This window comes from Salvia miltiorrhiza, chromosome 1 (genome assembly GCF_028751815.1).
Source record: "Salvia miltiorrhiza cultivar Shanhuang (shh) chromosome 1, IMPLAD_Smil_shh, whole genome shotgun sequence".
Lineage (NCBI taxonomy): Eukaryota > Viridiplantae > Streptophyta > Magnoliopsida > Lamiales > Lamiaceae > Salvia > Salvia miltiorrhiza.
In genome coordinates this window covers 46888808-46903512 of record NC_080387.1, presented here as the reverse complement: position 1 = coordinate 46903512, position 14705 = coordinate 46888808, and the positions used below count along the sequence as shown (strand labels likewise).

Here is a 14705-nt window from a genome sequence, read left to right as displayed (position 1 = left end):
GTTATGGGCAAGCAGTAGTGGTGTGCGTGAGAGAGGGAGGGAGGGAGGGGCCAAATTAAGAAAGGTGAAATAGTAAGTGGGTGTTTACAGAGGGATACTGGTAAAAGTAAGAGAGATGGAAAAAAAGTAAAAGTAATTGGCGTTGCAGAATGAAGAGGAGGATGACAGTGAAAAAACCGTACAATCTCATGATCCATCCACTGAGACACCAACTCCCTCTTACTAATTTGCACTAAACTAATTGCGTAAAGAAGAAAAGGAAAGAGAGATGATTTAGTGTTAATCTGATATGATTATAATAGTGAGCGCTTTAGTTTATGGGTTTCCGTGTAAGTGTCAGAGGCAGGAGCTGCCATAAAGGCAGCATAGTTGCAGCAGCAGCAGTGTCAGCAGATGCCCACAGAGCAGCTGCTGCTGCTGCCAGTAGTCATAATATGTGCACAGTACACGCTCAGAGAGAGAAGGAAAGAGAGAGTGTGTTGCAGCAGTGTGATCAGAACCATTAGTTTTTATCCATGTACAGAAGATTCTGCAACTCAAATGGTCCCTGAAATAAATATACCTACTCTGCTATGCATTTACCCCAAGGGCTCTAACTCTCTCAAAACACTCTTAACAAACAACACTATACCATACCCCTCCTCTCTCTCTCTCTAACTACTCTCTCAATCTCTCAACAACAACACCAAAGAAGAAGAAGTTGTGTTGAACTTGATGATGAGTGGTAGTGTGAGAAGTAGTAGGTTCCCTTTTACTGCATCACAATGGCAAGAACTTGAGCATCAAGCTCTGGTTTTCAAGTACATGGTCTCTGGCATGCCCATCCCACCAGATCTCCTCTTCACCATCAGAACTAGTCTGGATTCCTCACTCTCCTCCAAATTCCTCATCCACCAACCCCAACACAGTACTGCTACTAATCCCACACCATTCATTTTATTTTATTTTATTTTGTGGATAAAAAATGGTGATTGTTTGTGCAGTTGGATGGAACAGCTTCCACATGGGATTCGGGAGGAAGATCGACCCGGAGCCGGGGCGGTGCCGGAGAACAGACGGCAAGAAATGGAGGTGCTCAAAAGAGGCGTATCCCGATTCCAAATACTGCGAGAGACACATGCACAGAGGCAGAAACCGTTCAAGAAAGCCTGTGGAAATTCTGTCACCGACTACCGCCGCCACGCCCCGCAACGCACACCCTCCTTCTTCCTCCTCCACCCCTATTTCTTCCGAACCACACTTTCTCTACCCTCATTTCCCTTCTTCCCGACCCGCCGCCGCCGATAGCACCAACTTCTTCCTCGATTCACGCCCACCGCTCAAAGATTTCAGGTCTGCACATTTACTAATTACTTCTCGCACATTCTACATGTGTGTGTATATATATATATAACTCTTGTGGTGCAGGCACGGCAACGGCATTAAAGGGGAAAACGAGTTTTTCTCATCGGATTCAAATCCGTATTCCTCCTCGAAACTGGAGCCGCTGAAAATGGAGTTGAAACACAACAACGCCGCCTATCTCTCCGATCAGAGCTACCGGCAATACCAGCACGACCGCTACTACTCGGCCGCGGAGAGGGCGGAGGAGCAGCCCAAGAAAGTAATGCACCATTTTCTGGAAGAGTGGGCGCCCAAAGACGCGGAGCCGTGGAGCAACGCCGACGACAAAATGCCCACGCACAGGACTCAGCTCTCCATCTCAGTTCCAAACTCGCTGCATGACTTCTTCGTCACCCAAAAATGGTAACATTTCTTCATCCAGATATCCAATCAATGCAATTTGCAAATCAGACAAACATATTCATGTGTGTGTGTGTGTGTTTTTTTGGGTGCAGAATGAATGAAGGAAATGGAATGGAGAGGGTGGGGACACAGATTTTCTCTTTAATTTGCCTGGTGTGGAAAGTGTAGTGTGTTTTGTGGGGAATCTGTTGGATTTTAGTATTCTACATTGTATTCGTTTGGTGTTGGTGTTGTGTTACTCTTACTAGTATTAGTATTTCTTGTTTGAAAGGCACCTGCCAATTTTGCCACATGTTTTAACTTTTTTCCCATCACAAGACATTGACTGTCATATCTCCTTCTCACTCTCATCATCATTTTAACACAACTAACCTAAATTATGTTGCTTTTGCTCCATAACTAGTCTCACTATTTTCAGTACTTCTGCTCCCCCCTTACCTCCTTTCGTAGCTCTCTTATTTTTTCTAGGACTTGAAAAATGGGCATTGTATAAATTAAAAATTAGTAACCATTTTCAATCCTTATGCCATCCAAATTCATGGTGAAATATGATCTTAGCTTCAAATTCTCAACCTAAAAAAGAAAATCTAATTTTAAATTCAGTATTTCCATAACGAATTTATTATATTTCTTAGAGAATTCATCATATTTCACATTTTATATATAAATTTTATATATAAATTTTATTTTAAATTGAATTTATTTATAGTCTAATTCTATTCAAGATAATTTAATTAATGTTGGTCAAATTCTTATTTTATACTCATATCTACTATTCTTTGCGAATGGGATTTATTTACTCCAATTAGATTAAAAATTATACTCCAAGTTTGCCAAGATCACTTTAGATAATTCAGGATTACTAGAGGGTTATAGGCTATGTCCTTATCACTACTCCCATCTGAATTTGAATTTATAATCAAACCATAATTGTTTTGGAGAAAATTTAAATTTGAGCCATGCAAGTTTGATAATTAAGGGGTTATTGTCTCATACACACACACACACACACACTAGGAAGTAGTGTTATTTTTTCCGGCAAGAATTGGTGGTTGAAGGTAGTGTTAGTGTTTGTAAAATAGAGAAAAATGAATTAGTAGTAGTAATTAAGGTGAAAAGATGCAGTGAAAAAAGAGGAAGCAAATAATGGGAATTTATGGTGGTGTGAGTGACATTGTTGTGAGAGGAGAAAGATGCTCCTGCTCCCCCATAAGATTTCACTTGATGTTTTTGGTTCAAGTGTGTTTTTTGCAGAGACTTTTGCAGGCTTTCTACCACATCCTTATATCTGTAGCTCTGAACTTCCAAATTCAGAACCCCACTAACTCCACTGTTTCCACCACTTTTTTCTTTGCTTATGACTGTCACCGCACCTTTACCTCCTTTTCCCTTTGCTTTGCTTTGCGTTTGCCCCATCAACTTAAATCAACATCTTCCCATTAACTTACATATATAAACCACGCTCTAGCTGCTCCAACACATTCCAATCAACCCTCATTACACAACTTTGTAACTTTACGTAAATCATATATTTTCAAATTTGAGTCGGCCCACGTTTCATCTCTACCAAAAGCTTTCCTAATTAGTGCCACCCTTTTCCACAACCAAATATGCCAATGCTTTATTATGTATGTTTATGCCTCATATTCTTCAAGACCAAACAAAGGAAAAGGGAATTAACCAAGATTAATACTAGCTAGTATTCGTTAAACATTCAAGAGGCCTCCAAAACACCAAGAAATGGTGAGGTTGTCAAAAGTTAATAAAAAATAAATAAATTTATACATCTCCATTTAAAAAAACAAAAACAAATGCATACTTAAAATACGTGACCAATTCTGCAATTCTGATGGCTAAATTCAATTCCTTATTACTACGCGCGCCCCTCTTCCCCAACTCCAATAAAAATAAAATATTCAAGTAAACAAAAGTATAAAGTTAACCACTGTTCTGACTATGATAATTTAATTTGTCTCCGAAAATCACATAACATGCGAAATGAAGCGCTTTTATTTCTGAGCTGTAAAGAAGCAGAAAGCACTTCAATTTAATTTTATACTCATGCAATGAACTAACAGTCTATGTTACTCGCCCGCAATATAAATTCGATTACTATAAAAATTGATTCATTTAATATTGATTTAGCAAAAGATAGTATTTAATTCACGATTGTTATATCGTTGACTAATGATCATATTCTCTTTTTAGAATTGATGGTAAAAATTCACACAAATATTATTGTGTAAAAATATTTGAGCATTAAATAAAATTATTAATTTATTATTTTCTTTTTATTTATATTTATTAAAATAGTACTCCCTATCATTATGTAGCAGCATAAATTTGTTGATGCACTAAATGCTATATTTTCTTGTCTTGTGACATATCTTTCGTTACGTTATCTAATTACTTAAGTTGAATTAATGTGAAGTATAATTAACAATTGACCATTATCTTTGAAGGATGATGCACCGAAAGTATTTGTTGAGCTCTCTAAGTTAGTGCCACTCACAAGTCACTATTATTACGGCACAAGAGACATTTGGCAAATGCTAAATGCACAAAAAAATTGGTCAAAGTAAAATGTAAAAGGCAAAACAAAAACAGTGCTTCTTTTTCTCTCTCGATCGAATGTACTACTATATGACTTCAAATATTATTCTGAATATCTTACAACACGTGGCGTTCAATTCGAATATATAATTTGAAACTGATATAGTTACTTCAAATATTCGGATAATATTATACAAAGATAAGTCTTAACTCCACCGATCGATCAGACATAATTCAAATCAAATGTGAAAGCTGACACATTCAAACATTGTCATTTGTGAGAAGTTCATTTTCACCTGTATATAATGTAATATTTTCTTTAGGTTCAATTCCGCTTATATATGGTGTAATAGTTTCCTTTTCCTATTGATTTTGTTTATGTAGAATCTCAATATTTGTATTATGATGCAATTAAATTCTCTGAAAGATTATTTAATCCAATTCGGAATTTAGAACATTGCATTATGTAACTATAATATTATCAAATAATAACTAATTGAGCCTAATTATTACATGTTTTGCATATTTAAATACTCGAAATGAATAAAAAAAAGTGTATGGTCTCAGTTATGGCAAAGCAGAATAAGCAATTGGACAAATGAAAGTTGAAAATTCATTTATATAGTATTTGTTAAAAAAATATGCGAGTCGGTTTTATATTTTTTCAGATAGGAAAATCCAATTATTTGTTAAAGGGTAAAAGTTCACACGTATTTTAGGAGCCCAAAGTTTTTTTAGACCCATAACTTTGACTGTTCTACAAATGTAGGACAAATTTTTTTTGAGCTTGTAATTATAGGACAAATTTTCAAAAATTGAGCATATATAAGTAGGACAAATTGAGCCCGAAAAATCAATTTGTCCTGCAATTGCAAACCCAAAAATTTTTGTCCTACATTTGTAAAATGACCAAAGTTACGATCCTAAAGAAAAGAGAGAGAAGAAAGAATTTTTGAAAATTTTAATCTTTAAATAAATATACTCCCTCCGTCCACAATTTAATGTCATACTTGCCTTTAAAAATTTGTCCACAATTTAATGTCCTACTGTGCTTTTTGTACACTTTTACTCTTCTTCTTTTCCTATATTTACTACCCTTTGCCACTAATGGACCCACCTTAAAACACCTTTATCATTTTTATATTCTATATTTATTACACTTTATCACTAGTGGACCCACTCACAACACCTTTATCACTTTAGTCAACTATCTTTATCACTTTAGTCAACTACCCTTATATTTCATCCACATCACCTTTTTCAGCTTTCTTAGTCTCCGTGCCCACACCCAAATAGGGCATTAAATCATGGACGGAGGGAGTAACTTTTACATTTCAAATCAAATTTTTACATAAAATATATCAAATTAAAGCTCTTATTGTGATCTTTAATTTGATATGCATATTAAATATTTTGAGTGACAATTTTGGAGTGGCAAGATATTAAAATATTTGCCACGCAAGAAAAGAAAATATAGGGGAAGAAAAAGGAAATAAAATAACCCTTAAAAAGACAAGATTTCAATTTGAGTGAGAAATTTGGAGTTATAATACAATTCAAGGTTTATTTATAAACTATATTTTTTATTTTAATTATTTTATTTTATTTCTTTCTAAAATTGTAAAATTCGACTAATTATAAAATATGTAATATGCATATCAAATTAAAGATCACAATAAGAGTGTTTGAGTTGCAAAGGAGTTCATGAAGGTACTCTGACTCTGTGAGATCCTAGTGCCAGTTCGTGCTAGGAGTGAGAAATCCAATAAGGTGTGTTGGTACTGAAGATTGGATCTTCAGTTCTTTCGATTGTGTGCACCCGCAAGCACACGGTTCGGTTTGCTGTGCACCCGTAAGCACGAGCATCGGTTTGTAGTGCACCCGTAAGCACTTGTAGAGTGAAGTTGTTGGTCTGATCAACCGACCGTGGATGTAGGAAGTGTTTTCCGAACCACGTAAAAATCTCTGTGTTATTTACAGCTTTCAGTATTTCAATTGTTACTTGTGCTCTTCCTTTCATTAACTGAAAACTGATTAATAGCAAAGAGAAACTTAAGACTAACAACGTGCTCAACCCAAAAGGCTATTGCGAAATAAAAGATTTCCGCTGCGTGTGTTATCAGTCTGACTGATCTGTCTTCTGATAGTCAGTAAGACTTATAACATCTCTGTTTATCAAACTCGACTGAAGCCTTACGTGCATCATTTAAGTTCTCATAACTTAACTGATAACTCCTTACTGAAGAGTCTTTCAGTATCAGTCGTCAACCTTGTTTTGGTCAAAACTCTTTTCAGTAAACAGGTGTCTGAGTTTGTGTTTAAAGTTTCGTCTTGATCTGTATACTGAAATCCTATTTGATTATTTTTTTAAAATAGCCTATAGGTGTATTCCCCCCCCCCATACACCTATTCGAGACCCTCCGGACCTAACACGATTGGCCGATCATTTTCCTTCATGTGATCCATATCTGTCCTTTCTGTCACGCGTCGGGAAGGAGGCCTCATTCCACGGATGCCAAGACCGGTCGCAAGGGACTCACGATCTCTATGAGTGTACACGTTAACCCGTACTAGCAAACCTTCGTCTACCATAGTGTTTGAATTTGATTTCCTTTAAAGTTGGCGAACCAACACAACACAGATAGGATACATACGTAAAATATAAATATTTTTGGCAGACAATCATTTCGTAGATCATTTCATAAATCATTTCATTTTTTAAGAGTCATTCATCATTTCAACATTTCATAAAACTGAAATTAACAGTTAAATCATATCATGCATTCATTCGTATAAGAGACCTACAACACGTAGGAGGATCTCTATATACATATAGTAAAAGTAATACCCATCTGACAATCTTAGCTTACTCTCGTAGCACTCGGGTGAACATACTTTCGTCCTCTGCTTGTATCTTCATGTATCATCACATCGTAGATAGTTCATAATAATAATAAACAAAATCAGTCAGAAACTTCCTTACTAAGAATATCATTCCTATCTTAGTACTATTCCATCACTCCTCATCACTACACTCCGATCATCTCGGTCTCAAATCGAGACACTTCCTAAGTAACCTATCTTACTCTCAACTTGTCAATCATATATAACTAAACTACATCAACAATAAGCACATAGATATGCATACACTCAAAGCAATATAAATCTCATATTAGCTCATAAAAAGATTAATCAAGTTCATTAACATCATAGCAATCATACTTAAAAACTTTTTGTAAAAATCGAAAAATATTTTTAGTTGGGGGAAAAATTCCCAAAAATTTAATTTAGAAAGTCAAAGACACATAATAACACATTCTTAAATCATTTATCCAATAATAATTCACATTAACAAGTTATTCCACTTTATAACATTCTTGACAAACTAAATTCTAGATTTCTTCGTTGAAAAATTCTCAAAAATACACATTAAGCTCACATAATACACAATTAGGGGTGTAATGAGCCAAGTCGAGTCGAGTATTGCTCTGCTCAGGCTCGAACTCGGCTACTTTCATGAAGCTCGAGCTCGAGCTCGACTCGGCCGAGCTTGATTTTTTTGAGCTCGAGCTCGACTCGATGCCATATTCGCGAGTTCGAGCTCGACTCGATTAAGCTCGGTTGTGGAGAGCAGTTGCGCGGGGTTGGGAAAAGGAGAGCAGTAGTGCAGTGGAAGGAGAGCAGTCGCGCCGGGCTGGGAAATGGCAGTTGGTGCTGGTATATGCTGTTGCTGTCGCGCCGGCCGCCGGGCTGGGAAAAGGAGAGCCAAAGGCGACGGCACGGCGGCTCTGTGCTGCACTGCTGCTGCTGCTGTTAGGCTCGCCGGGACCTTCGCCAGATGGTGATAGCTATTCACCCAAATCTCCTTGTCAGCATCATCTAAAGAGGCGTTGAACCATTGATGCAGAGGGGTGGGGTCGACAATCTTGACCATTGATGCTAAGTTTGGCTAATTCGAGCTCGATTGCATCCTTTTATCTGTCGATGGCAGAGTTTGGCTAATCCGCTGGCTCAATTGCATCTTCGGGTTTCTTCCAATTCTTCGAGGGAGAGTTAGAGGCTGTTAGGGTTTTGTGTAATTGCTAGTAATTGTTAGTACAATATAATTGGGCTTGTGATATGGGCCTTCTTGTGGGGTGAAGTATATTTATTTTGGACCTATGTATAATATATAGTATATATAATTGTTTGGGCTCGATTAGGCTCGCGAGCCTAACGAGTCGAGTATCAAGAAACTCGAACTCGGGCTCGATACTTAATCGAGTAGCTCGAGCTCGAGCTCGACTCGACTAACATCGAGTCGATTTCGAGTAATTTTCGAGCCGATCCCGAGTAGCTCGCGAGTGAGCTCAACTCACTTACACCCCTATACACAATAGCGTGAATATGTGATCAAACGACTCAAGAAAAATCAAACTATGCTTCCCATTTTTCTCATCACATTCGGTCAAGACCTAAATTTTAGGGGTTGGTTTGTTTCGTCTCATATCGCATACATGGGCTCAATTCATCATCAATTAGCCACATACAAACATATTTGACACATAACTCGTCTCATATGGAAGTTCTCATTCATACACGCAAACTAAACTCGGGGAACTTTCACCATTTAACACTAATATTACTCAATTAAATCATGCTATCATCCTTTATAAGGTCCAATTAGCATATAAACATCATTAATTCAAACATTGATCTCATAAATAAAAAATAACCAAATCCATATAAACTAAACTTAACCAATTTTAGACATACTCAACAATTAACCAAATTAATTGGTAAGACGCTTCTCCTCCAACCAAGAGGTCGGGGGTTCGAGTCACCTAGAAGGCTAGAGTGTTCTTTAACTGTAACAATTTTTTTTTAAATGTCAATTTAACTTAGCCAATTTAATCAATTAGCACATAGATAATAAAGTCTCAATTTTAGGTAAACTAAACTTTTTAAAAAAATTTAAACATGCATAAATTATCAATCAAACTTTAGATCAATCAAATTAACTCACTTTAAAGCATATATAAGCCATCAATTAGCAATTTTACTCATAGAAGCAAATATACATAATTCTCATCAAACTAACTCACATCGGAAGATAATTAATAGGCTAGGCTGACCGTTCCCTACCTCCTTAGGGTTTTGTCCTCTCTAGAGTTTTGTTCTAGGTTTTGTCCTACTCGTTTGACGGCGTGACGTCTCTACCTTGATCTTCGTTCACTGGTGTCTCTCCTCTGTCTTCCTTTTGTCGCCCTTCTCTCTTTCTGTGCCCTCGTCTTCTGTCTCATTTTCTCTGCCCCTTCGAGCCCTTGCTTGTGCGGGTGTTTCTCGTTTTTGTGTTTAGGTTTTCTTGGTGGCGGCTGTTCTGGATTGGTGTTTTTGCCCTCTTTTCTTTTCTGTTTTTGATTTCAGGTTATGGAGCGATGAGGTTCTTCGCGGGATTATGGGTATGGCTCGAATCCGGAGAATCGTACTGAACGGGAATCCGAAGTTGTGGACATTGGTCCTTGTCCTCCCAATAACCCTACTTCTGCTCAAGCCAACACTTGCATGGTTGGACGTCTGGTGAGCCAAAAACCCCCTAATGGCTATCATCTTATTGAGGTTATGACAAAATCCTGGAAATCTCGCTGCAATGTGACGGGGCGAGAGTGGAATAAAAACTTGTTCCTTTTCAATTTTGAGAACGAGGATGATAGAGAATGGGTCATAAAGAGGCAGCCGTGGCATTTTGATGGCAACCTCCTTGCTATTGCGGCGCTTGATGGGGCGGTTCAACCCTCAAGTATAAAACTAACCCACTGTTCTTTCTGGGTAAGGGCGTATGACCTGCCCATGAGATGCATGACGGAAGACACTCTTCGGAATATAGGCCAGAAAATTGGAGTGATTGATGAACTGGATCTTGAAGCTAACTATCAAGGGTGCTTTGCTCGCTTCAAAATTAGTTTCGATGTTTCTCAACCACTTCTGAGAGGTGTGACTATCATGTTCGAAGGACAGAAGCTCTGGATTCCACTAAAATATGAGAACCTTCCCATCTACTGCTACAAATGTGGTACTATTGGGCACCAGACCAGATCTTGTGAAAGGAGTGTTGACGATGATGAAGATGGAACTCAGTATGATGACCTTAAGTATGGACCTGCTCTTAAGGCTTCACCCCTCAAACGAACTAGACACCCAACACCAAAAGACGCTGCTGCTGCCACTCAACCCCCTAATGCCCGTCGAAAACCTGGTCCCGTTGGCCCTTTCTCTAAGCCACGCCCACCACCCCTTTCCTACAATCCGTCCCCTGAGAACTCTCCCCCCCTTACCACCACCTCTTTCCACAAAAAAACCCCTCTGATAAATCTCACTAAAGCTGCTACCAACCCCCATAATATCTCATGCACTCACATATCTTCAGATCCCTACCAGACCTTTCGACAGCCTGATGCTGATGCTATCAACCCCGAAAAAACTCATCTCACATCAAAAGTCCTTAGTTTACCTGAAGCCACAGACAGTTACACACCAACCAAAGATCTTTTAGCCCGTCTTAACATCCCTCACTCCACGAGTACCCTCCACTCCAATACACCGGGCCCAGCTTTACTTACAACCCCTACTCCCAAAAAATGGTCCAGACATCAGAGGAACCCAACCATTACTACTACTGAAACTGACCCTCCCAAACCTAAGAGCCCTTTCCCTATGGATAGTTCCAGAAAACGTCATTTGCGCGAGGAGGAAAATGACGTTTCTTTTGTCAATATGGAAGATGTTGATCTTGTTCAGAAACGACTCAAGGGAACCCTTCTTACTGACTCTACCACCTCAGCTGCACAATCGGCGGAGATTGCTTTGGAGCAATCCCGCCGAGCACAATGAATTCGCTAGTTTGGAACTGTCGAGGGCTTGGGAACCCATCGACAGTTCGTCAGCTGGTTTGGTTAACCAAACAAAAGAAACCCAGCATTGTTTTCTTAATGGAAACAAAGCTTGTCCGTGATGAGTGGCAGCCGATCCTATCCAAGGTTGCTTTTGAAAATTTCTTTGCTGTTGATTGCTCGCGGGATGGAGGCGGGCGGAGTGGGGGGCTTTGTCTCCTCTGGACGGATGATATTATCCTGGATATCAAATCTCATTCTACCAACCATATTTTGGCTCAAGTGTCTGGATCTAGCTTTCCTGAGTAGTGGGATTTTTGTGGGATTTATGGGTGGAGTCGTACGGAGGATCACAAGCTCACCTGGGATCTTATGATGCGTCTTCTCCCGTTGTGTAACACGAGATGGATTTGTGGTGGGGATTTTAACGAAACTCTTTATCATTTTAAGAAGCAGGGTGGGCAGGCGAAGGCGGACTCTAGACTCCAAGCTTTCCGGGATATCATTGATCATTGTGGGCTTATTGACTTGGGCTACGAGGGTGATCCGTACACTTGGTCAAATAACCAGCAGGGTGATGTTCATATCATGGAAAGGATTGATAGATTTTTTGGAAGCAGCCTGTGGATTGAAGAGCATATGGGGTACAAGGTGTCTCATCTTCCAAGGAAATCCAGTGACCATTGCCATCTTTTTCTCTGTGATGAGACGCTGGAGGTTGAAGATCCTTATCGGAGTCGCCCGTTTCGGTTCGAGGCGATGTGGTTAAAGGATGATCGTTGTAAACTTGTGTGTGAAGATTTATGGAACATGGGTGGAGGCTTTTCTACTGCTAATGACACCAAACAAAAGTTAGCTGATATGGGAAGAGAATTGAAGATTTGGGAGAGGCATGAATTTGGGCATATTAGGAAGACTACAGCCATGCTCCGTCAAAGGCTAGCGGAGTTGCAGAGACCCTATTGTGATGCAAATACTAAAGACGAACAGATGCAGGTTGAGTCGGAGCTTGACGACTTGCTTAACAAGGAGGAGATTATGTGGAAGCAGCGGTCCCGAGCGGACTGGCTTGCGGAGGGGGACCGCAACACCGGGTTCTTCCATAAAGTTGCAGCGGGAAGGAAAAAATGCAATCACATTAAACATATCCATTGTCCCGATGGACGAGTTACTAAGAACAATAAGGAGATTGAGAGGGTGTTTCAGGAGTACTTTCAGGACCTTTTTTCGGCAGGCCATACCCTTGATCCTGCGTCGATTCTTCAAGCTGTTGAACCTGTAGTCACTTCGGAAATGAACAGGGTGCTCACCTCCCCCTACACCGCCGCTGAGATTGTCTATGCGCTAAAACAGATGCACCCTCTGAAAGCGCCTGGACCGGACGGTATGCCGGTTATCTTTTACTCCTCTTGTTGGAACTTTCTGAGTATTGATCTGCTACCTGTTTTACTTAGTATCCTGAATGGGGGGGCGAGTTCGGGTTCGTTAAATTCCACTTATATTTGCCTCATCCCAAAGAAAAAAAACTGTGTTTGTCCAGCTGACTACCGCCCTATTAGTTTGTGTAATGTGGTGTACAAAATAATTTCTAAGGTCATCACTAATAGACTCAAAATGGTTCTACCTGATATTATTAACGAACACCAGTCTGCCTTTGTTCTAGGTCGTCATATCACCGATAATGCCCTCTTAGCTTTTGAAATTTTCCACATGATGAAAATTAACAAGGCTAGTAAGAAAGGTGTTTTTGCTTTTAAACTTGATATGGCTAAGGCGTATGATCGCGTCGAGTGGGGTTTCTTAGAAGCTATGATGAGTCGTTTGGGTTTTCATGAATCTGTTGTTGCTTTGATTATGCGGTGTGTTACGACGGTCTCTTTTCAAGTGTTGGTGAATGGCTTTCCTGGTGATTCTTTTGCTCCTAGCCGGGGCTTACGGCAAGGAGACCCCCTTTCTCCTTATCTCTTCTTGTTTGTTGCTGAAGCGCTTTCAGGTCTTCTTCGGAGAGCAGAAACTCAGAACTTGTTGAATGGGGCTCGTCTTTGCCGCTCGAGCCCGAGAGTTAGCCACCTGTTGTTTGCTGATGATTGCATCATCTTTGGGAGGGCTTATCACAAAGAGATTGAGAAGGTTAAGGAGATTCTTTCTGGTTATGAAGGTGTCTCTGGTCAAATGGTGAGTTTAGACAAGTCCTCAATCACTTTTAGCGGAGGAGTTGTTGAGGAGCTTCGGACAAGCCTTGCTGATCAACTTGGCGTTAGAAGAGGTACTTCTAATGGGAAATATCTTGGGATTCCTAGCACGGTGGGGCGCTCCAGAACTGAAATATTCCAGATGCTGGTGGATAGGACCCGCAAAAAAACCAAGGATTGGAAGAGGATATATCTTTTCGGAGCAGGCAAGGTCGTTTTCATCAAATCTGTTATGCAGTCTATTCCTTCGTATCTCATGAGTTGTTTTTGCCTTCCGGATCAACTCTGTCAGCAACTTAACAGTTTGGCTGCTAGCTTCTTTTGGGGCCAAAAGAATGATGAACGCCGAATCCATTGGCGTAGCTGGAAACGGCTCTGCATACCGAAATCTCAAGGTGGCCTCGGATTTCGAGACATTAGCCTGTTTAATCAAGCCATGCTCGCCAAACAGGCATGGCGCTTGCAGCATGCTGATGGCTCTCTATTGGCACGTTCCCTTAAAGCCAGGTATTACCCGAGGTCTGATTTCCTCCTTGCACCCAATGCCCATAATCCCTCTTTTGCGTGGAGAAGCTTGGTTGTAGGACGGAACTTGTTGGCGGAAGGAATTGCTTGGCGTATTGGGGATGGTAGAAGAGTCCGGATTGGTGAGGACGCGTGGCTGCCGGATGGAGACGGGTCTTTTACGAAGGGCTGTGTTAGTGAAGCTTGGAGGGAGAGGCGTGTGGTGGATCTGTTTTCTGAGGAAAATGAGAGTTGGGATAGGGAGAAGATTGCTATGATCTTCCCGGCTGGGGATCGATGGAAGTTTGGAGATCACTTGCTCCGCAATCAGCATGTCCCTGATCGGATTTTCTGGCCGGCGGCAAAGTTTGGATGCTACACGGTGAAATCTGGCTATCATCTTGCGTGCATGCTTAAACAACGCTCTGACCCGGCGTCGTCTTGCTCGAATGACGCCTTGTGGAATTGGGTTTGGAAGATAGATGTTATCCCGAAAGTCAAATTATTTATGTGGAAATGCTTGAGCGGGGCCATCCGGACGACTACTTCTCTCCGCCAACGATCCATTAGTATTGATCCGATCTGCCAAAGATGTGGTATTCATGCAGAAACTTTGGAACATGCACTTCGAGATTGCCCGTGGGCTCAGTTTCTCTGGGCTGCTTCGCCTCTTCGCCTTCAGCCTCTACCTGATTCGGTGTTGTGCTCCATCAAAGATTGGTTCGACTTTTTCCGTGAGAATCATCCTAAAGAAACCCAAAATCTCTTTGCCGTCCTCTGCTGGACTGTGTGGCATGCTAGAAACTTGAGAACTTTCCAAGATAAAACTCTTAGCCATCAA

At 40.3% G+C, this 14705-nt stretch overlaps 1 protein-coding gene across 1 annotated transcript; it reads left to right on the top strand.

Annotated features, from left to right (window-relative positions):
- Nucleotides 1-339: 339 nt before the first annotated feature.
- On the top strand, nt 340-2020 carry LOC130987416 (growth-regulating factor 5). Its single transcript, XM_057910947.1, has 4 exons — nt 340-907; nt 984-1332; nt 1408-1746; nt 1839-2020. Coding segments are annotated over exons 1-4 (882 nt in total). The 5' UTR covers nt 340-714; the 3' UTR covers nt 1840-2020.
- Nucleotides 2021-14705: the final 12685 nt, after the last annotated feature.

Coding starts and splice junctions, on each gene's coding strand:
- LOC130987416 (XM_057910947.1), top strand. CDS start 715: ATGATGAGTGGTAGTGTGAGAAGTAGTAGGTTCCCTTTTACTGCATCA. Junction 908..983: donor CATCCACCAACCCCAACACA/GTACTGCTACTA, acceptor TTGTTTGTGCAG/TTGGATGGAACAGCTTCCAC. Junction 1,333..1,407: donor CCACCGCTCAAAGATTTCAG/GTCTGCACATTT, acceptor CTTGTGGTGCAG/GCACGGCAACGGCATTAAAG.